Here is a 25,131-nt window from a genome sequence, read left to right as displayed (position 1 = left end):
ATCCAAATATGCACCATAAAAAGTACTACTTTCGGAATTACATATATGACTGTATAAGAAGAATATACAACAAAAAATAGTCAAACAAACATAATAAAGCACAGAAATTGATCTCCATAAAATTTTAATCTAAAAGACAAACACCTACGCAGTAATGGTATATTTAGGAACCCTTACTCAAGTGAAATTTTGAAAGAGACTAAATGACCAGATAACTTTCAGCATATACTGGTTGAAAGAGAGAACATAAAAGCTAAGTCACATCATTACTCATAGTAAAATCATATCAGGTACATGATTTTGATAGGAAATAATTAGTGACAACATGCATGATATAAATGTTACCCCTTATGAAATTATGAGATATGATTTATAAATAAATTGCATGCCAATTTTTAACAACTAATTTTCACTGTTCCTCATTTTACTGATTTATTGAACTGGCCAAAGAGCAGCTAACTAAAAATTTCCAAATAAATAAAAAAAAAACTTAGCACATAAACAAATGGTCATTTTGATTCCTGCATTCCCATTCTTTCCTCAATCATGCTATAAATAGGGATGCCCACTGTTACTAATTTTAGACATGTTTGCTTCAACTAGGATATCTTGTACTTTATTCAGTGTCTTGACTCTGATGTAATCCATCATCTAACCTTTTACAGCCTATTGGATTTAACTTTATTGAAAAGGATAGTCATCTTCAATTAGTAATTTAGGCAAACTTTAAAAAAAAAAAAAACTTGGTTTTGACAGTCAAAAACCTTGGCCACCCAATATCAAAACCTACAAATCAGTACCTTAAAAGTTCACCTTTATGAACATTTCAAAAGATAGATCCACTCTTAACTTTTTTGTCATGGCTTTTGGCCAGATAAATGCTGAAGCAACATTCCAAGCTGCCATGAATGACTTGTCACGATCTCACTTACAGAAGTTTGTCCTCATCTTTTTTGACAACATACTAGTTTAAAGCCGAGATTTATTGTCAAGGCAAACACATATGGTGGGTTTTGAGAGTTGTGTGGAACAACCAGTTCTGTAACTGAAGAAATGTAGTTGGGCTACATCATTTATGCAGTGAGGATTCTCATGGATCAAACCAAGGTCAAGGGAGTGGTTGATTAGCTAGTGCTCCGCAAAATTCGAGCAATAAGGGGTTTTCTAGTATGACAAGCTATTACTGCAAGTTCATCTGGGATAAGAAAAATAGAATAACCATCAACAGACCTCAGAAAAGGGACTTTTAGATGGAGTGAAGAAGCACAGTCCATTTTTGATCGGCTTAAGGGCATGCTTACTACAGGCCTTGTGCTGCCTTACCCGATTTTTCTGTCAGTCCTCACTGAGTGTGACACTTCAGGTCAGGGAATTGGGACAGTATTGATGCAGGATAACAGCCTTCTTTTGCAATGCTATTCAGATAATGCATTGAGCAAATCCACTTGTTAGAAAAAGCTGTTAGCCTTGGTTCTTGCTATACAACATTGGCAACCTTGCTTGGAAGGAAGTTCCTAGTTCACAGCTGCCAAAAAAGCCATTGACATCTATTAAATTAGTGCATTTCCACTTCAGATCAGGAGAAATGTTTAGCAAGACTCTTGGGCTATACTTTGGAGATCATCTACAAGACTGATTCAAATAATAAGGTTGTAGATGTGTTTTCTCCCAGAAGGATTATCAAGAGCCAAGAGAGGAAAAACTGAACTCAAGTGACCACACAGAGCTTGCTGCCATATCCGACATCAAATGATTAGATATCATGACCATATCATAGCAATACAGACTGCTCCCCAATTGTCGTTCATCATCATAGCACTGGAAAACAGTCTGGCTAGTAAGACCGGCTATTTCCTCATCCACGGCCAGCATTTGTATACAAGACTATCAGTGATCTCGCCATATCCTCCATGGGCACACCAGTTTATCACCAAGTTTCATTGAAAGAGGATATTCTCATTTTCTTCGTACTTGCAAAAGCTTGCAAGCAACCTTTACTGGGCAGGAATTAAGCCTCACATTGTAAAATTTGTCATTGCATGTCCAATTTGTCAACAACAAAATATCTGGGCTTCATACCTACACTTCGATTGGTGGACCACTCAATTCAATAAATATATCTCTATTCTTCTATTATGTTGTAATATTCCAGTCAATATCCTAGCAAGAAGCATAAAAAAACTAAGAAAAATGATGTTAGGAGAATGAACTCAGTGAAAGAAGCTATTTTTAAGGCAAGACATCTTGCTAAGAATTCTAATCTCATACAAATAGAACTGGGGAGATAGGATGCAATTAGCTCTGAAAAGAATAAGAAAAATAGCTCAAGAACATTGTTGTTAAGGCCTGCACTTAGGTGCGCCAAGGCGCTAAGGTGTGGCACAAAATGGGTATATTGCCTCTATACCCTCCAAGCGAGGTGCTTTTGATAAAGTGCACGACTTAAGCGCTTTTTTGCGCCTTTGCAAGGCACAAAAAGGCGCAAAAAAAGCGTACCTTGCAAAGGCTCAAAAAAGCGTGGCTCATTGAAAAATCTATTTAGGTTTTTCTTTTTTTCAAAAAAAAAAACTTAGTATGCTCTAAAAGTCAAAACCATTAATGATTTGCTATCCCTCACCGATCTACTATCCAAATCCTCGTATCCAATTGTTACCCACTCATAGATTGTTTTGTTCCAAATTGATTGGGTACACAATCTCAGTCAACAAATATGGTGGCTGCAATAATGTTAAAATCAAACCCATCCAAATTTAAACTGTCTGCAATATTAAATTTTTCTAAAAACTTAACCCGTATGATGTAATAACTTAAATAGTTATCCAAACTCAAGCCATATATTCATTAAATTAAATTAGGATTCTAATATTATAATACAAACAATTAAAATAGTAGTTATTGTGACTCATGTTAGCATTGAGATTTGGGGAAATAAATTTATAAGACTTGGTAAAAAATTTTACTCTGTCAATTGCATTGACAAGCTATTTAAAGTCAAATTTCTAATTATCCTACCGTAACAGTAATTACTTTACTAAGAACATCTTTTTTTAACCTCACATTGAAATTTTATAATTTTGTAATCTTCTTGGATGTAATTTTCAATCATATCTCAACTTGAAATAAGCATACAAAGCCTATCTTCTCCTGTATCGGATACAGTCAAAGCATTGTTTCACGTATCCACATCCAGCTTACAACTCGGATTGTACCACATCCTAGGTAATTTTGGTCAAAATTTTATTTAAAACATAGATCAAGAGTTTTTGTTGTTGAAGTGAAAGTTGTCAATGACGAAGAGTAGGGTCTAGATGGCTATAATTATGATGAAAATGGAAACAGAGATGAAAAGATAGATTTATAATTTTAATCTGATGATAACTTTCAATTAGTCATAATTGGAATAGATCCTAGGAAGGATGAGTCAAAGTTTGTCCTCAATCTTTTGAGGTAAATACTATCACTATTATCTTATATCAATATTATCATATATTAAAATTAACTCTTATAATATGTGTGTGTGTGTGTGTGAGCATGCACCTTTCTTTGCTCGGGCGAGTGCTTTTTTTGCGCCTTACACCTCAGGCAATACAAGGAATCTAGCGCCTATAGTGTGCCTTGCACCTTTGACAACATTGCTCAAGAAAATAATCCAATGAACACACCTTAACACTAGCATAAATAATGACCTAACTTAGTATATGCTCGAGTTTGAAAAAGTTGCAATAAGTTGAAAACTAGAGAAATAATTTTAAGAAAAAATAAATAAATTACTAATGGCATGGGACTTGCAGAAAACTAAGATAAATGAAAGTCCATTAAAATAAATTCCATGTAAGCAATTACAGCCAAACATTATCAGTTGCACCGGATTATCAAGGTATAGTGGATAACAATCGGACAAAATTTAATGCCTACCCAAGATATTTGTGGGAAAAGGATGTGAAAATTAGAACTTATATTTTTCAGGATGTTCTCATACCTACAGTGTTCATCATAGAATGACCAATCTGCTCTCCTTTCCACTTCCACGAAAACCTAGCCAATATTTAATGAAAAGGTTATATAAATCATTTATTTGAAGGAAAGGAATAAATACATCATGACAAAATCCCCATTAGTCAAATAAAACAAAACGATGTTTATGAATCGGGTAGAAAATGACAGTGTTAATAAATGCAAGAGAAAATGATAGAGCCTTCTTTCAACTCATATAACTATCAAAGTTACCATGTAAAAGAGACACCATTTGCACTAATATGGAGAGAGAGACACATTCTTGGTATATAATACTGATTCTAAATATAGATTGTTAGAGCTTAGATTGGTTAATGGGCCATATTGGGCCCATACACAAACCCTAATATTTCTCTATATATACTCTTGTACTCTTTTCTTAATTGATATCCAAAAATTATTTCTCTTATTCTCACATGGTACCAGAGCACTGGGTTAGACCCTAGTTTCCACCTAAAACCCTAGCCGCCGCCGTCGCCGCCGCCACTCTAAACCCTAGCCTTCAACTCTCCGCCGCCACCTCTTATCTCTAGTTGTTCCCGTTGTTCTACGGGAACTTGGTGATGTTCTTTAGCCCTCACCAGTGATGCCCTTGTCTTGTTGCTGAAGGATGTCTCTTTGTCGTCATGTCTTCGTCTCGTGGGCATGGTAACAGCTCCTCTCGTGGTGGTCGAGGAGCCAGTTGTGGTGATTCTCGGGGTAGGTTTGTGTGCACCTTTTGTCGACGGACGGGCCACACTGAGAATCGTTGTTGGGATAAGCATGGTTGTCCGGTAATGGTCAATACTAGTACAGAGTTGGCGAATCCGTCACCTACTTCTGGTGCTGAACAGCTCATCACTATCTCTTGGGGCTGACTTTGCACGGTTCCAGCAGCTACAGGGCACAGTTTCTCATGCCATAGTCTTTTCTCCTATTTTCTTAGGTAATGCCTTTCTTGCTTCTAGGGACAGTTCCTGGATTATTGACTCCGGGGCCTCCTCTCACATGACAGGTACAAAATCTTTCTCCATCTGTTTTTTGTTCTGTGGCAATTGCCGATGGACGATCTTGCTTAGTGTCCGGAGAAGGAGTTGTGCAGGCTTCCTCTCAACTTAAACTAACTGATATTCTTTTTGTACCTGATTTTCCTATCAACTTGCTATCTGTTTCTGCGATCACTAAACAGTTGAATTGCAGTGTTACTTTTTTCCCTTTTTACTGCATTTTTCAGGATCTGCGGACGGGGAAGAGGATTGGTTTAGGGTGTAATCGTGGTGACGGCATGTATACGTTGGTGCGTGATGATTTTCCTTGTGGTTTGGCAGCTTCTATTTCAGACACCGAGTCATCACTCATATGGCACTGTAGATTGGGTCATCCTTCTCTTAGTCGTCTTCAGCAGGCTTTGCCTTGGATTCGGGTCGAGTCATTTCAATGTGAGTCGTGTTAGTTGGGTAAGCATCATCGCGCTACCTTTAAACGTTCTACTCTAGTGTCTAGTCAGTCGTCATTTGATCTAGTTCATTGTGATGTTTGGGGACCTTCTAGAGTCGCATCTATTTCCGGTCATCATTACTATGTTGTGTTTGTTGATGATTTTTCCCGAGTGTTATGGGTATATTTGTTAAAAGACCGTCGATCTATTGTTGATGTCCTTAAAACATTTATTTTGGAAGTACAAAATCAGTTTTCCACTGTTATCAAATGTCTTCGTACTGATAATGCTTTAGAATTTGAATCTTCTGTTGTAAATTCTTTATGTGTGTCCTTTGGGATTATTCATCAAACCACCTGTCCACACACCTCTCAGCAGAATGGGGTTGCTGAACGAAAGCATCATCACATCTTAAATGTTGCACGCACTCTCTTAGTGGAGCGTAATGTCCCTAGGTATTTGTGGTCTGATGCTATCTTAACTGCAGTATATCTTATTAATCGTATGCCTTCTGCACCCCTAGGGGGAGAGGTCCCTCTACGTTGTCTTCTACCTGATACTGAGTTGTTTCGCTTGTCTCCTTGTGTTTTTGGTTGTGTTGGTTTTGTTCATAATTCAACTCCTAGTTTGGATAAGTTGTGCCCTTGTGCGCTTAAATGTGTCTTTGTCGGATATTCCCGCACCCAACGTGGATAACGTTTGTACCACCCGACTAGTCGGAAGTACTATGTGTCTATGGATGTCATGTTTTTTAAGTCTCAATCTTTTTTTGCTAACTCGGGTTCTCACGATTTGTTAACTACGTCATCTGATATTGTTCTCCCTATTCCTGTTTCGGTTACTCCACCTGTGCCTGTGCCTAGTGTGACGCCTCCTCTAGTAGATCCAAATGATGGCCGTTTTGGACAAATTTATCATTGCCGCCAACATGTACCACCGCCAGATTCACCTCCTCCGATTGTCTCCCTGGATGATGCAGACCCGTCTCTTGAACTTCCCATTGCCTTTCGCAAAGGTATTCGTTCTTGTACCAAACATTCCATCTCACTTTTTGTTTTTTTTGATAATCTTCACCCGTCCTTCCGCACATTTGCTCTTTCCTTGTCTGCTGAGTCAATCCCCAGGAACTACCAGGATGCACGTCTGCTTCCACAATGGCAGAAGGCAATGGATGAGGAAATGGAAGCCTTGAGATCTCGTGGTACATGGGAGCTCGTGCCTCGCCCTGCTGATACCAGCGTCGTCACTTGCCGATAGGTCTTCTCTATCAAGCACAAAGCTGATGGTAGAGTTGATCCCTACAAAGCCCGGTTGGTGGCCCGTGGTTTTACTCAGACTTATGGTGTTGATTATTCTGAGACTTTTTCACCGGTTGCTCGTCTGAATTCCATTCGCATTCTACTGTCGGTAGCTATGAATCAATCATGGGCACTCTGTCAACTCGATGTAAAGAATGCCTCTCTACGGAGACTTAGTTGAGACAGTGTTTATGGAGCAACCTCCAGGGTATGTTGCTCAGGGGGAGAATGTAGTTTGCCAGCTCAAGAAAGCGATCTATGGTCTGAAACAGAGTCCTCGTGCATGGTTTGAAAAGTTTAGTGTAATTGCAGTTGCAGATGGTTTTTGTAGGTGCAATGTAGATCACTACGTGTTCTGTAAGAACACTTCATCTGGATGTGTTGTACTTGCGGTATATGTTGATGACATCTTGTTGACGAGTAGCAATTATCAGGGCATTCAGAGAACTATGGAGCATTTAATGAAGCATTTCGTTACACGAGACATGGGACGACCCAGATACTTCCTTGGTATTGAGTTTACATATGCCAAAGGAAAGATGATGCTTTTACAGCGGAAGTATGTATTGGACTTACTTGAGGAGACTGATTTATTGGGTTGTAAACCAGAGAGTACACCTATTGAGCAGTCACCACCCTTCTGGGAGGCATCATCCCCAACTCTCAAAGATCCAGGTCAATACAGATGTTTGATTGGCAAGCTCATTTATCTAACAATTACTCGTCCTGATATATCTTACGCAGTTGAACTCTTGAGTCAGTTTATGCATGAGCCACGAGAAGTTCACTGGCAGGGTGCTCTGAGGGTGCTTGCATATATTAAAGGAGCTCCCGGCAAAGGTCTTCTCTACAAGAACCATGGTCACCTAGACATTACAGCCTATTCTGACTCAGGTTATGCTGGCGACAGAGGTGACAATAAGTCTACGTCAGGTTTTTGTACGTATGTTGGTGGAAACTTGGTTACTTGGCGAAGTAAGAAACAGAATGTGGTTCAAGATCGAGTGCCGAAGCAGAGTACAGATCAATGGCACAGACAGCTTGTGAGATGGTTTGGGTGCAGCCTCTTCTATCTGAGTTAGGATTCCCCATCATGATACCTATGCAGATGTTATGTGATAATCAGGCCGCCATCTTCATTGCAAACAATCCAACATTCCATGAGCGTACCAAGCATGTGGACGTTGATTGTTACTACGTTCGTGATATGGTATTAAAGGGAGTCATCTCTACGTCATATACCCAGTCATCTGAGCAACTGGCGGATATCTTCACCAAGGGTTTAAGTGTTAAAATTTTTAGTAATCTATATAACAAGCTGGGCATGTTTGATATATATGCTCCAGCTTGAGGGGGAGTGTTAGAGCTTAGATTGGTTAATGGACCATATTGGGCCCATACACAAACCCTAATATTTCTCTATATATACTCTTGTACTCTTTTCTTAATTGATATCCAAAAATTATTTCTCCTATTCTCACATAGATAATTGAACTCTCCAAGCTTGCGTGTTTATAATATAATGTGGAATCACATTATTAAATTCAAATACTTCTTGATCAAGTTGAAAAGAAGAATATGCGAAGACAAAGATCAAAGAAGCTATAATAGCTCATTGAACAGAGACTAAAGCAGAATCCTTCATCAATTGATGTGCTATATTATGATGAAAATGCTATATTAGGATGAAAAAGACTTAGATGTATCTAGCAATGCATTTGTATGCTGGAAAATGGAAAGCATTTAATCTACCAAAACTGTAATGTTTGTGTTCCATCATGTTATCTATCTACAAAGATTTTTAGTTACCAAAAGCCGCTAAGTCTTGAGATGAGGCATGTCCTTATGCTTTTTAGTGGGACAATTCCTTATACTTTTGCATGCTTAAGAAAAAAGGTTATCAATTGGGAAATGGCGCTTCACGCTTGGTCAACATGTGTCTTTTGACTTATGCCAAAGTAGACTATCACTTGTGCAACTCTATTTGACCCAATTAGAGCTACCAATCGGTTGTGCTAGATCAACCCATTACACTTTCTACTTAGGAACATATACTTACATTTCCATGGCATGATTCCTTACACTTTTGCATGTTTGGTCGAAAGTGGTTTTCAAAATGTGTTCACTTATGTATTTTGACTTCTACCAAAAGTAGCCAAAGTCAGTAATGTGACTCTCATTTACCCAATTAAGGCTATTGTTGGGTTGAGTTAAATGCAACACAAGCATATTAACCCAAAAGCTCTGAATGACCTTAGATTATGTGCTCATTTTGCATCTAACCTGTTCAACTAGCTTAGCAAGGCAGAGAAAATCCCAAGTGAAATGATACATGCCAACTCAATAATCACTTGGATCAATGAATCAGATTGGGGAAAACACCTAATTGAACAAAACTAAAGTAATCCTAATATGAAGTCAAGAAGATTTTCGCAATAGATCCAAAGGTGTTTGCTTGGGGGATACGAGTGCAGCGTTAAAGGAATTTTTTCAAATATTAGGTTGGAGGAAGGTCGAACATAAGATATTGAAAATCAAATCTGAGCAATCTCCAGAGAAAACTTGTAGCAACAGCAAAGGATATTATTCTATCCAAAATAAATAAATAAGCCTAGAATAACTCAGCCAACAAGATCAAGCATTTGGTTGAACAACCGAGTCTGTCAAGAAATTAATGATACATAAATCTTGCTAAGTAAACACTATGTATGTGGGCCCCACAGGTTTTTTTTTTAAAATTTAATTCATTTATTTTGCATGCATGGCGGTTACGGAAAAGGAAAAGAAAAACCCTTTTATTTTGTTTTTCCTAATCTTTATATTTTATTAGGTTTTCAAAACCCTAGCCGCCGTCTCTTTGTTTCTTCCGATATAGAATCTCGTTTGGACCAAGAAAGAGTGAGAGATCTTGCCTTTTTACTACTCTTTTTCTTTTTGGTGTGTGGTGCCAGTGGCGAGGACGGAGATAGGCCTCTTCGTCAAGGGTTGTGTCGTTATCGTTGTAAGATAAGTGTTCTCTTCCTAGATCTAGGGTTAAGTGGTGGAGTTTTTTACCTCCTAGATCTTGTCGTGGCATTGTTTTATTGATCTTGATTAGGCTTATGTTGTATGTCTAGTGGATTGATTATCTCATGTTTATACTGGCTATTGCACAATGAATTTTTCAACATTGATTTGCAAGTTTGTTAATGTCTCCGTTCATGCTTAGATTCTCTATGTTTGAAAAAAAAAAAAATTATTCTTGATTTGATAAGAATCATATATATATATATATATATATATATATATTTCTTTTAAATTCAGTTTTATTTTATTTTATTTTATTTATTATTATTATTATTATTTGATTTAGTGTGCTGGCTGTGTGGTGTCCACTCTTTTAGCAAATATATTCATATATATATATATATATCTTTATTTCTTTCAAATTCAATTTTATTGTGTGTCATAGATTCGGAATTATTGTTGCAGCCTGTGTCCACTATTTTAGCACATATAGTATATGAATATATATATATATATATATTAAGTTATGGGTTCTGATGTTGTGTTCAGTGTAAAGTAGTGTTGCTTATATTTTGATGATATATGATGCTTTTACTTCAAGGATGTATAGTTGTGTAGATAGAAATCCCACTGAATTTATGAAACCAAATTAGTTGAGGTTCTGTAGTCCGTTTATATTAATATATATATAAATATATATTATAATTGATCAATTGTTTTAGATACTGTATTTGTTTTTATTTCCTAGGAATTAGTGGAGAAGTTTTATGTATGAATAGTTAACACACACAGATTTATATATATAAATATATACATGTATATGTTTATATAAATTGGATTGTTGGATGTTTTAAGTATTATGATAGTTAAGGTAGGAATTTGATCCACTGTATATTCCTGTGTATTTGTAGCATGTTTAGCGTTTTAATACATTGGAATGCACTCTCAAATATAGGGTGTTCTGTGGAAGCCTAATTTCGTGGTGCTTGTAGTTTTGGTGTTAGCTAGTCAGATAAGTAAACCACATATAAATCTATACATATATGTATATGCAAATTTCTGATTTTCAATAATGGTTTATATAATTATTTGTTAATTTAGATTTTATTGTTTAGAAAATAAAAACCATTTGTATACTGTTCACAGGTTTATGTTTTGATTTTTGTGGTTATGTTGGCCATTATTTTCAGAATTTAGCAATATTTATTAATTGTTTATTTGATTATTGATATTTTGCCCATTGATAATTACTTTCAAATATATTAATGTTATTTAATTGATTTATGATATTTTTGCATGGTACGATTTATATAAATGTTAACGTGACATTAGCTTTTCATTTGGTTATTTATTGTTTATTTTGTTTTATTTTATTATTTGTTTTACTTATCAAATTATTAAAGGAAAAGAAAGAAACCGGTTGTTGAGTGTTGAATTATTTCATAGATTCTATATATCTATATAATCTTATTTATGTAGGCAATATTGATTATTTATGTTAACAGAGGTTGTCACATATTGGCATTATCTTATTTGATATAATTGGAATTATTTTTGTTAAAAAACGGGATCACTGAATTTCAGTATTGTTGTGTTGACAATAATTTTGGACATACTGATATATTTTTGTATAGAAACTCGTAGTCCCCAATTAACTATTCAATAACCCTGTCACTGAGGGTTAAACACTGACCGTGTCGACACGTACTTCTGATATAGAAACTATAGTTTCGCACCATTCCGACGGTGAAGAATAACAGCTTCTGATATTTTGGCTCGGGTCACCGAGGGTAAACCTATGAGTTCTGAAATCCGACTCGGGTCACCGAGTTTAAATAAATGAGTTATGATATTTTGTTTTGGCATTAGTTGTTTGGGGGACATATATGCTTGTTATTTTGGTAAACCAAATCTGTTATGATTAATTTCTGATTTCTGGATTTCACTTTGATATTTATTCCGCCTTGTTACATTTTGTATGTTTTTAGAAATTATTGAATTTTTGTGATCCCGATATTTTTTAGTGGTTGCTTACTGGGCTACCAAGCTCATTACGTTGTTCTCTCTCTCTCTTTCAGATCAGGAGTACGGTTAGGTGGTGGACAGCTTAGTGGGGTCGTTGAGCAAGTCACCGCCTAGTTATATTTCAAGTTAGTAATCTTCCCTTGTTGTGGACTTAGAACTTTTTGTCTTATGTTTAATGTCATATGAGACACTTGTTCGTTTTTGTTGTGTTTCGAGCATTGTGCCTGTCTATTGGTTTTGAAAGTTAATGTCTTTGTTAAAGATTGTTTTTATCTAGTGTGAGACAGGTTTTGAGGCCTTGCGTGCCTACTTGGTCACGACCTTGTAGGTATGCAGCCGTTTGTCAATGTTCAGGGTTCGGGGCGTGACAATGTACATGTATTATTGATCAGCTCCCTATTATATTATTGTTATGTTTTGAACATGTGCTGACAAAGGAGTTGTCTCCTTTATTGTGGTCGCTGGCAGTCCAAAATAAGTAAATGTACAAGAGATAAAAACAAAATTAGATGTTCCATCTGTTGATAGTTGCAATCTGGTATGAAAGTTAATAAAATTCACCACAAATGCTACTAAAAATACATTTCTAAACTAGAAAATCATAATAATTCATCACAAATTCAATTGTAGATAATTGACATAATAATTTGCTATTTGCATGACATTAGGGTCTGATGAAAGCAAAATATTAATTAAAAAATAACCTAAATTTGTTTGATATTAGGGCCCGATGAAAGCTTGAGGACACCATTTAGACTTCATTTAGGTAGTCCTATCATTTGAAGATATTTATTTGATGTTTATTTTGATTGTTACATTAGATGGTGGTAATTGACACATAGAGATAGCAATAACTTAATGTTTTGCACTTCAGTTTTCTTGGAAAATTTTGAAGGACCAAAAAAAAAAAGAAGACATGTGGCTGTACATAGAGAAATGTGACATATGGTTTTTGTTTTTTCATTGATTGTTGCTTTAGATAGTTGATTTTGATGACATGTGGCTTTTTTTTTACCCTACTCCATGTTTTATTTTTTATTGAGTTTGACTGTTACTGGAGGTGGATGTAGTTCACATATATCAAGACCTACCAATGGCAGAGATTATGGCAAGCAAAGATTATGGCACAAATCATGTCATAGATCTTTATATATTCTTACCTAGAATAGAATATATGTAATCAGTGCATTAGCTGTGAATTAAGATAATTAGCTGTATATAGATTATTACCAAAAATAGTTGTACAGAAATTCAGATTTAAGAAAACGAGTCAATGGGAGAAAGGGAGGATTTTTCAGTCAATCTATTCAAAGTTTGTCATGGTACCAGAGCCAGTCTATTGAATCCATAGATGAATATTTGAATTATTAGGTGTTTTCTGTTGCACTTTTCTAGGTTGATTTCTAATCAACATCTTGGCTTTAAGATTTCTTGGTTGATTCATTCTGCGGTTTTAGATTCACATTTGAATTTGTTTGAGAATTTCTATTGAGCACTCTTTTGGGAGATCAGGTGTAGAGACTTTGGCTATCATATTCACAGGAAAGAATTATGCGGCATGGGAATTTCAGTTCAGAATGTTTCTGAAAGGGAAAAAGCTTTGGGGTCATATTGATGGGTCTTCTTCTAATCCTGAAAATGAGAAAGTACGTAGTAAATGGGAGGCAAATGACGCTCGCATCATCTCTTGGATTTTGGCATCTATTGAAGTCCATATGATGAACAATCTGCGTTCAATTAGTACAGCTAAAGAGATGTGGAATTATTTGAAGCGTATATATCATCAAGATAATACTGCACGACGATGTCAACTTGAACTTGAGATCAGTAATTTCAATCAAGGAAATCTCTCAATTGAGCAATATTATTCTAGTATTTGTTAATCTATGGAGTGAATATTGTGGTATCATCTACTCTGAGGTACCTAAGGAGGCTTTGGCAAGCTTTCAAAAAGTTCATGAAGTTAGTATGCGTGATCAGTTTTTGATGAAGCTGAGACCATAATTTGAAGTTGCTCGTGGTGGACTGCTTAATAGAAATCCAGTTCCTTATTTGGATACATGTCTTGGTGAATTATTACGGGAAGAGCAAAGATTGGCAACGCAATCTGTTATAAGTGCATCTGCAGAAAATATCAATATCGCTTATGCTGCACAAGGTAGGAATGGAGGCAAAGGACAAACACAGTGCTATAGCTGCAAGGAGTTTAGACATATTGCTCACAATTGTGGTAAGAAATTTTGCAATTACTGTAAGCAAAATAGGCATATTATCAAGGAATGTCCTACACGTCCAGAAAATAAGCGAGCCCAAGCTTTTCACGCTACTGTTCCAAATTCTACAACCACAAACACTAATCAAGTTGTGATGACTCCATAAATGGTCCAACAAATGATTCTGACGGCATTCTCTGCACTTGGACTTCAGGGCCAAGGTATGACAGCCTCTTCTATATGGTTTATTGATTTAGGAGCATCCAATCATATGACTGGTTAATCTGATTTCTTACAAAATTGGCGGCAATATAATGGTAGACAAAATATTCAGATAGCTAATGGTAGTAACATTCCAATTATAGCCATTGGTGATATTGGACATTCATTTCTTCATGTTTTTGTTGCTCCTAAATTGTCTACCAACTTAATTTTTGTTGGTCAACTAGTGGAGAACAATTGTGATGTACATTTCTCTCGTGGTGGCTGTCTTGTGCAGGATAAGGCGTCGGGGAAAATGATCGCTCGGGGGCCTAAGGTGGGAAGATTATTTCCATTGAAATTTACTATTCCTAGAACTTTATCTTTAGCTTCTATGATTGTTGAAAATAAGGCTGAAGTTTGGCATAAACGATTAGGTCATCCAAATGACGTGATTTTATCTAATTTAATGAAGCGTTGTTTTCTTGGTAATAGAGCTCAATGTTCTACTCATGCATTATCTCTTGATTGTTCTACTTGTAAATTAGGAAAAAGTAAAACATTGCCTTTTCCTACCTATGGTGGTCGTGTTAATGCATGTTTTGAGATTATACATAGTGATGTTTGGGGCATTACTCCTGTTATTTCACATGCAGAATAAAAATATTTTGTGACGATCATTAACAACTATAGTCGATTCACAAGGATATATTTTTTGCGCACAAAAGCTGAGGTGTTTACTGTTTTTCAAACCTTTGTGGCTTACATTGAGACAATTTTCCACTTGTAAAAAAATTTTACGGTCTGATAATGGTGGCGAATATGTGTCACATGAGTTTCAAGCATTCTTGTAACATAAAGGTATCCTATCTCAACGATCTTGTCCTTATACCCCACAACAAAATGGGATGGCTGAACGTAAAAACCGTCACTTGTTGGATATGGTTCGAACATTACTCATACAGTCTTCAATGTCGTCTAAATTTTGGGTTGAAGCTTTGTCAACTGCCGTGTATCTGATTAATCTCTTGCCTTCTCAACAATTGGGTTTTGATTCTCTTTATTATCGTCTTTTTGGTGAGCATCCTGATTATCACATGCTACACACATTTGGTTGCGTTTGTTTCATGCACTTGCCACCTCATGAACGTCACAAGCTCACAGCACAAGCAGTTCAATGTGCTTTTATGGGTTATAACACCACTCAAAAGGGATTTTTATGTTATGATAATGTTGCTAATCGTTTGCATATCTCTAGAAATATCATTTTCTTTGAGCATGAATACTATTTTCAGCAGCATGTTTTTCCTTCCAACAGTGTTCTCCTAACTGGCTTTGATGATATTGATGCAGTGACCATGGAGCCATTATCACAAATTGTATGCTTTAAACCTAACATTGTCTACAAATGACGAAGGCCTCCATCATCACAGATCTGTCCTGATCCTAATCCAGAGCATGCATCTTTAGTTGATACACTACCACTTCAACCAATCTAGTGGGTCTTCGAAGATCTTCTCGTAAACCTCCTGATAAGTATGGATTCTTAGCGACTTTAGTTGATAATGCAGTTCCTACTTCTTATTCTCAAGCAAGTAAACATGCATGTTGGGTAAAAGCTATGTAGGAAGAACTTCAAGCTCTCCAAGAGAATCATACTTGGGACATTGCTCCTTGTCCTAGTGGCGTTAAACCCATTGGTTGTAAATGGGTCTATTCCCTTACAATGTTGAAAGGTGATAATGGAGGAGCACTTCCCTTAAAAGTGTTTGGATGTGTGCTTTGTGAGAGACAACAAACCAACAGTGGGGAAGCTAGATCCTAGAGTAATCAAATGTGTTTTCGTAGGCTACTCTGCCACTCAGAAAAGGTATATGTATTGGAGCCCAGGAGAAAGGCGATTGTTTGTAGGTATAGATGTGACTCTTCGCGAGTCTGATACATACTACCTCTTGAGAGTAACCGTACCCTTTGGTGACTCGCCAGATAGTGGAGAAATAAGGCAAGAGGGGGAGAAAAGTGAGGGAGAAAGGCTGATTCAATTAGAGATGGGATCGGGTCCTGTTTTGAAGGAAGAATCAAGTGAAGATGAGCTGGAAAAACAGGCTAAAATAGAGGTAACAGGAGGAGAAAATGGCTCATGGAAAATTGAGTGTGTACCAAAGAAGAAGAAATGTGAATGTACCTATGCATACAGTACCACTCGTGCTAAGTTCCTTGTCTCAACCTTCTCCAACTCCTGAGACACCTACATCATCCACCACAAATCTAGGTGATATGATTACTTTCTCTTCTTCTCCCGTGACATTAAGAAGGACTTCTCGTAGCAATGCGGGAAATTCTCTTGATCGTTTTGGGTTTCTACATAATATTGACCAGTTTGTTCAATACTCTAATCTATCATTCACATATGGAGCATTCATTGCATCTTTGGACATTGTCTCTGTACCCAAATGTTGGCAAGTAGCAAAGGAGGACCCAAAGTGGAACGCAGCCATGCAGGAAGAACTAAGGGCTCTTGACAAAAATTTCACATAGGAGTTAGTGTCACTACCATCCGAAAAAAGGACAGTTGGATGCAAGTGAGTCTTCACTGTAAAGAAGAATCCAGACGGGCATGTTGAGCTACAAGTCACGCTTGGTGGCAAAAGGGTACAGCCAGACCTATAGCATCGACTATGATGAAACCTTTGCACCTGTAGTGAAGATGAGCACCGTCCGGACGTTAGTCTCGCTAGCAGGAATGGTGGGTGAAAGCTACACCAGCTAGATGTGAAGAATGCATTTCATCATGGGGATTTAGTGGAGGAGGTGTACATGGATATACCACCAAGATTTGGCACAAACCAGACAGTGGGTAAGGTCTGAAGGTTGAAGAAATCTCTTTATGGGCTAAAGCAGTCCCCTCAAACTTGGTTCGACAGGTTCAGGAGAGCTATGATAGGTATGAGATACCAGCAGATCAACGCTGACCACATTGTGTTCTTTCGATGAAATGGTGGTTGCACTATACTTGTAGTATATGTGAATGGCATGATCATCACAGGGGACGATGAGAAGGAGATTGCCCAACTAAAGGTGAGACTAGGCAAAGAATTTAAGGTGAAAGATCTTGGTTTGCTTCAATATTTCCTTGGGATTGAGATAGCTCTAGGAGCGGAGGGAATGGTTCTCTCTCAAAGGAAGTATGCAATTGATTTTCTCACGGAGATGGGTATGTTGGGGTGTAAACCTGCGGTTACACCGATCAACCAAGGGTTCAAGCTGAGCGCAAATTGGTAGGAGAACTAGTTGATCGCAAGAGATACCAGAGACTGGTAGGCAAATTGATCTATCTGAGTCACACACGTCCTAATATCTCTTTTGCGGTAAGCGTGTTGAGTCGCTACATACATGACCCGAGGAAAGGTCATATGGAGGCAGTGTACCAGATCGTAAGGTATTTGAAAAGTGCCCCTGGAATAGGGCTGGTATTCAGGAAGAATGGTCATGTGAGCATTAAGGGCTATTGTGACTCTGATTGGGCTAGCTGTTCCGATGATTAGGAGATCCACCTCGGGTTATTGCATCTTTGTAGGAGGCAGCTTAGTCTGTTGGAAAAGTAAGAAGCGGTCTTTGGTAGCAAGATCGACAGCGGAAGCTAAGTACAGAGCTATAGCTTTGGGAGTTACAGAGTTAATATGGCTAAAAGGTATGTTAGTGGAGTTGAAGCTGGATCAAGGAGTCAGAATGAAGTTGTGGTGTGACAACAAGTCAGCCATAAGCATTGCCAACAACCCAGTGCATCATGATAGAACCAAGCATATCGAGATCAATAGGTTCTTCATCAAAGAGAAGTTGAATAGTTGACTACTGGAGCTAGGCCATGTTTCAACAAAAAACCAGGCAACAAATTGTCTAACGAAAGGGCTCAATTCGTTAGACTTAGCTAGAGGATGTGACAAGATGGGCTTAGTGGATACCTTTCGCCCGTCTTGAGGGAGTGTTGAGATTTATTGTATGTTTATATATTTTCAGGTTTTTCAGGAGCCTATGGGCAAATAGGTAACTATGAAATAGTCCGGGGTTGTTTTTATAAGAGTGAGGTGTTAAGGCTTTATATAAGCCCAAAAAATTTATCAATGAGAAGAAACCAAAATTAAAAACAATAATTTGTGAACTTCTTAAATTGTTTTGGACCCTGTTGTATCCAAAATGAGGGCAAGCTATCTTTAAGGATATGAAGGCTCTTGACAAAAATGAGACATTGAACGTAGTAAATCTACTTGAAGGGAAGAAGCCTGCAGCATGCAAATGGTTGTTTACCATCAATTTATGGCATAGACTTGTCAAAAATACTTGTACTTGTACCCAAACTTAATAGAATTATTATACTTCAATCAATTGCAAAAACCTAGACTAGCCAAAACAACAATTAGATGCCAAGAATGCATTCCTAAAACAAGAAACTTGAGGAGGAAGTATACAAGAAGTCTCTGCATAACTTTGATAAAAGGTATGGCTCCAAGGCATGCAAACTAAAAAAAACTATGTATTGTCTCAAGCAATCACCTAATGTGTGGTTTCTTAATTTACTTAGCCTGTAAAAAAGCAAGGATACTCTTAGGGGCAGACAGATCATACTCGGTAAAATTTCTTCAACCTAGTAAATTATTGTTTTATTGTTTACCTGGATTATATTATACTACTAGAAATGAATTGCTAAGATGGAAATTTTGAGGAAATGCTTATTTTCAGAATTTGCAATCAAAGACTTGCCATCACTAATGCATTTTCTTGGGATGGAGATTACTCGAACAAAGAAAAGAATCAGAGTTTCACAAGGAAGTACATATTTGACCTCTTAAAAGAAGCAGGTATGAGTGGCTATGAACCTGTTGAGACCCCTTAAACCTTAATCATAAGATGGGAGATGGGAGATGATTAAAAAAAAAATACTCATTGATACTACAAGGTACCAGATGCTAGTCGAGAGACTTATTTATCTGTCACACATTGGACCAGACATGGCCCCCACATTAGCATAGTAAACCAATTCATGCATTCTCCTTATGAAGGAAAATATAGAAGCAATGTAACGAATTCAAAGGTATTTAAAAAGCAATCCAAGAAAAAAATTGTTCTTCAAGAAGAATAAGCAACAAGGGATTGAAGTCTACATCAATGCTGACTGGGCGGGATCTGGCATTGATAAAAGAGTCCACCTCTAGCCATTTCACTTATGTGTGGAGTAATCTAGTCACTTGGTAAAATAAAAAGTACAATGCAATAGCCAGAAAGTGCTAACACAAAACTCTTAGTAATAATAGCACATAGAATATATGAAGGACTATGACTAAAAAGAGTCATAAAACGGCTAAAGATACCAATTTAAGGACATGAAATTATATACTGAAACAAGGCAGCAACCAACATTACACATAATGTTGTACAACATAACAAAACCAACCATAGGGAGATTAACAGACATTTTACAAAAGAAAATTCAAAAAGATGAGTGATTGGCATGCCATTTGTTCCAATTGCACAAGAAACCATCGACATCCTAATTAAGGGGATCGGAAGGACACACTTTGAATTCCTAATAAGCAAGATAAGCATAATAGATATCTATGCACCATGTTGATAAGAGTAATGAAAACTAGAGATTCGTTAGAAAGTGACTGAGGTAGGATTGGTTTCAATTGTTTTTTCTGTTGAGATTTTTGTGGAAAAATCCTAGCCCGCTCGTCCATTGTTGACCTATATCTTGTAATTTTGCATTATACATGATAAGAAAAACAAAGGCTTTCTCCACTTCATTCAATTTTTGGCACAAAATATGCATTCAATGTAGGCCCAAAAAAAAAAGAAATTTTGAAAAATTAAATGCAGTTAACCACTATTCTGATCTAGATGTAGCCAGGCACAAAAGATCTATTGATTAAGCAACTCAAACTTAAGAAATGGGGACGTAACATGCAAACATCATTTCCTTTTTTTTTTTTTGAACTTTGCTTTTGTCTCTTGGAAGCAAGAAAATTACGTTTTCTTTCCTTTTTAATGATGGTGGGTTCATCGTCTAGTTCTTCGTAATAACCGAAAAAAACATACAAAATACATATTCGATCCATGTGTTAACAGTGCACCCTATGCCAATGAAATAAATATTGTTATTATTGCACTTTATATTAATAAATAAGGTTTTCTCATTATTTAACATTTTGATGCTTAACTTGATAAAGAGTTCCATGAATAGTTGATTCTGCCTAATGGTCATCAAGTACGTGACTTGATAGTACAACCCTATGGCAAAAGGAATACTATCCTAAGTAGTCCCTAGACACTCATTATCGGCGGAATGATAATGAATTAAAACTAGTACGTTAATTGACTAATGATCACGTTTTACTGGTTATGAATATAAGATTATAAGTTAAAGTTCGGATACATGTTGGATAACATTGTATTGGACTCACCGTGAGATTACTACATGGATTAATGTCATAAGTATCTCCCATAGCAGTACACTAGTGGTGATATAACAATTCTTCAACCTGAAGTCACCATGGATTCCTACATAAAGAGTACTATGTTTTCATGTAGTCTAACACCACCTTTAACCGGATGATAAAAAAAATAACTGGATATAAAATAAATTATGCAGTGGAATGTAAGTGATAGTGAAAGGATTTGTCCCTCTCAAATTTGAGAGAGATTTTTGGGCCTTCGATAAATGAGACTCAAGATAATACACGACCGTGGTCGAATGAGTTGAGAAGTGTATTAATATCATTCATTACACAAATCTACTTAGGAATCAAGAAACTTGATTAAGCAATATAAGAGTGATATAATCCATGCCTTATGCTTAATAGAGATATCATGTGACAAAAGGAGCAAGTATCATTCTGTGAGTTAAGTATATTCAAATCACTGAAATTCATTTAACTTGGGTAGTTATAATGTCTTGCTAGAGGCTGCATATGACTTCTGGGCCAAATATGTCATTTGAACCTACTGCCAATGTTAAGTGAACCTACAGGGTCAGACACTTAGAACAGACTAAAATAGGCTTCAAGTTATGTTGCTTAAGTTCATCTGAACTGACAAATAACCTAATCAAAACTATCTCCTTGTTTACCATTATTTTAATGGTAGTTTTGTTTTAAAATGGGATTTTAATAACAAAATTATTTATTCTAGATTTTAAATGAGATTTTAAGATCTGATTTATATTCCCGAATTAAAGGGTGTTTTAAATCAACTATTGCTCTTGGTAATTATCTTTAAAAAATTGTTTTAAAGATAAATAAATATATAAGTTTGAATTTAAAAGGGATTTTATTGTGACTCATGAACTTCCAAACGCTTTTGACTTTTGAACTCCCAAACGTTCATGACTCTTGCACTTCCCAACATTCAGAGTGAGAGTTATGAACTAAAATATATACATATATATATAATGTCTTACACAGAGCCAAATATGTGAGAGAGAGAGATAAATTAAAAATAGAAGGAAGTTGTTCCTAATCATGTGCTAGCACATAACCACCACCCCTTTTGAAGGAGTTTGTTCATGTGCATTCCGGTACAGGGTGCACGTCCTCGGCAACACCTATGATCGAAAAAAGAATTGAGGTTGAAGTACAAGAAGCTTTCGTTCACACAAAAGGTATCATCACTAAACCACTGAAACGCATGAATCAGGCTAGGAATTTGACCCAATATATTAATTTTCTGCCACTTTATCGTTGTTTGATCATCCTCAAACTCCAACAAATGGCATATGATATGTCCTTCTATGGACAAGTTATCTTCTATTCAACCTGATTTTCTTTTCAGGGCTAGAATGGCATATGATATGGAATTCAGTACACAGCAAAAGACAAGTTCTTCTATGCCAAAGGACATATCATACATCACATAGGCCCAAACATAGAATAGATGATATCATCTACAAATGTCACTAATCATGCTAAACTATTGACCATGGAAAATGATGATATCCATGTTGGCAAAACAGATTAAGCTAGTGAGTCATCTCACACAATTCCAACTAACAGATAAAATGGGAAGATACAACCAATTATCTAAATAAAATTTTTATTTGTTGCTATATAAAGTATTGATATCATTAAGTATATGTTAAGTACAAGTCACTTGTCTCTTATCAAGTTAATTTATGTAACATTATCTGTCATTTTAGCTCTTGTTATATATGATGAAAGGTGTTTAAACATTAAAGTAAAATTTGCCAACTTAGCCCAAGACAAAAGTATACAACAATTCAAAAAGCCAAAAAGCCTATCATAGACCTAGACAAAGAAGCTCCCAATCCTAACTAACAGGTTTTACCCAAATAAAGGTGCATTCCCGCACTTTTGGTCCAAACGAAATAATATAAGTTGTTTCATACAAAAAAATTTCTTTCTCTACTTTGGACTTAAATAGCATACCTAAATAGAGGAGCTGCAATGAAAGCAACCCAGAGGAAGGATGGAGAAAACACTGTTTGCTTCAAGTTCAAAAAATTAAAACTTGGGAAACATGGTTTCCAAAATTGTTTTCCACACCCAAGATGCCCAATCTTTTAGCCTGGAGGTCTAAGAAAATAGTCTTTATTTAATATGGAAAAACCCAAGGTATCATGAACTAACTTAATTTTACTGTGGAAAGTATGACAACTTAATTCACTAAATACCAGTATACCACAATTTGTTTATCATAAATTTTTCATCATACAATTGAACTGATTTTCTCCAAAGTTAATTAGTCATGTTCCTACACCCTAAGGGCTACAATAACTTGCATGCAACACATACACTTTTACAGCGTATGCAGATATTCACTGGTCATGAGACATAATACACAATTGCTTACATATAGATATTGACATATGCTATTTCAGTGACAAATAATAGATAATACATACATTAGTATGCAATTAGGCTTTCCACTATTACTCTAGATGTCATTACAAAAGTAGAAATAATAACATGCAATTTAAAATGCATAAGCACCTAAATATTGCTCAATCATGAGGAACACATCCATCAAAGAATGTTTTCAATGATTAATAACAAAAAATAATCAAAAATAAATGTAACACAAAAGATAAAAAGAATTGCATCGCTATGCAAGTAAATGGCGACACATTTTAGCGAATCTATCCATTTGGATAGTATAAAAAACACCATATAGTCTTTAGAGAGCGTCATATAATTGAACCTTCAAATTTACATTGGCCATCTACCTTCAAATAATAGTTAAACGCTAATTGACTGATATTTTCCCTCAAAACTAAGAACTTACTAAATTGCATATATATTATATTCATTAAGAGTATACATTAATAGGCTTACTTTTAACTGTTATGCCTGAGATTTTCAGAGCAGCTATAAATACATCACAAATCTTTTAACTAAATTTGCTTAAACTTAACCATTTCTTCCTTGACACTGCATTTATCTCTGCTAGATTTCCTTTTTATGTCTTTTTATATGATTTCAAAGAGAATAAAGATAACTCCACCGTTGTTTCAAGATATTAGAACAAAACCTTAAATTCCTCAACAGTTATCCTGCTCCTTGCTCTATGTCAATAAAATTCTCATTTAACTCCCAAGCCTCATCCTTCAGCTCTTCAAAGACTTCAATTCCAACTTTGAAAAGCTGAAGCAAAAAAATTGTGCAGTTTTATCTTCAAAAAGGAACTTTATTTAAATTTATATTCGCCTCAAACATATCTACCAACAAGCAAAATCTTGCTCAGTCATTTCTTCTGACTGGAAATAATCTTTCAATCCTCTTCACAAGCTGTCAATAAGATCTCAAAAGCCCTTACCTCCTCAATTATGGGTATGTTGGAATACACCCATTACATAATGAATAATGATTCATGGGATTCAATAGCTCCAACTTCCACTGGGTTTATGAAACATACTACTGACATAAAATCCCAAATTGTTAATTTAGAATTTTTGAATTGTTTATGATTCAGACATAAACATGCAAGTACCAAATGTAACCATACATTTTTCCATCTAAATTTGTAGTGACAACTTGGCATTGTTCTGATAAAATCAGTGAAAAACTAAGCATCAAACTATATCAATTCGTGCAGAAGTTCAATAAAAGAATGTAGATAATCACCAAAAAACCAAGAAAAGAAGGCAAAAGGAACCTTCGCACGTTCTTTACAAGCATCGCTGCAAAAATACCAAAATCCACCATTCGGAGCAGAGGTAACAGGAACACCATCTCGCATCCCCAGCCTCCTTAGACAATAACAACAGACCTAGAACACATGAAAACCAAATCGAGTATAAAAGCAGGGATTCACAGCGTCCATTGAGCAAAGTCTTAGAAAGAGTATTACTTGTGGACGGTCGAGGCCGGATTGCGTTGGATGAGTAACGAGGGGATTTGCAGTGTGTATGAGCTCGCCGGCGCCGATCCGTCGGGTGGCAAAGACACCTCTTCCTGCGGATTCAGTGAGAGATACCTGGATCGGGGGTGGGCCAAGCTTCGTGGTCCCGCTATTGAAGCCGTCCTTTTCCTGGGAGAAGGTGCGGATGGAGAAGGAATGCGATGGATGGTGAAGGTCAGCGAGGCGCTGGCGGAGATCGGAAGAAAGCCGGCGCCGTAGAGTGATCATGCCGGTGCTGGATAATATTAGAGCTCGAGAACCAAGACTGACCGCCAGACTAGAAAACAATATGATAGAAAGGGTTGGTACAAGGTTTTTTGGGGTAAAGTTGGGCTAAGGGTGCATTATTGTCATGTTGTGTTTGGTTTAATGTATTTAGATTATCATCAATACTATAAATAGTAACAATATTGATAATAATATGAAATTATTAATAATAAAATATTACCAAATAAATCACTAAAATAAGTGTCTATCTGATAATGTATAATGTTTCTTTTTTTTTTCAATTATAGTCCCACTTATTTAATCTAATTCCTTATTATAC

The 25,131-nt window shown here is 36.3% G+C and overlaps 1 protein-coding gene across 4 annotated transcripts in view; it reads right to left on the bottom strand.

Annotated features, from left to right (window-relative positions):
- The window catches only part of LOC120252533 (histone-lysine N-methyltransferase ATXR4), a 39,312-nt gene extending 14,417 nt beyond the window's left edge, over nt 1-24,895 (bottom strand). For all 4 annotated transcript variants that reach the window (XR_005534023.1, XM_039260704.1, XM_039260707.1 and 1 more), the window contains exons 1-3: nt 24,534-24,895; nt 24,339-24,452; nt 3,980-4,035 (exon numbers count right to left, since the gene is read on the bottom strand). Coding sequence is in view for 3 of the 4 variants with exons in the window: in XM_039260704.1 (XP_039116638.1) it covers nt 3,980-4,035; nt 24,339-24,452; nt 24,534-24,812 (449 nt within the window). In the remaining variant the exon portion in view is untranslated. The remainder of the gene's footprint in view (nt 1-3,979; nt 4,036-24,338; nt 24,453-24,533) is intronic.
- Nucleotides 24,896-25,131: the final 236 nt, after the last annotated feature.

The sequence above is a fragment of the Dioscorea cayenensis genome, chromosome 21 (assembly GCF_009730915.1).
Source record: "Dioscorea cayenensis subsp. rotundata cultivar TDr96_F1 chromosome 21, TDr96_F1_v2_PseudoChromosome.rev07_lg8_w22 25.fasta, whole genome shotgun sequence".
NCBI classification, from domain to species: Eukaryota; Viridiplantae; Streptophyta; class Magnoliopsida; order Dioscoreales; family Dioscoreaceae; genus Dioscorea; species Dioscorea cayenensis.
This window is presented reverse-complemented; position numbering and strand designations above follow the sequence as displayed.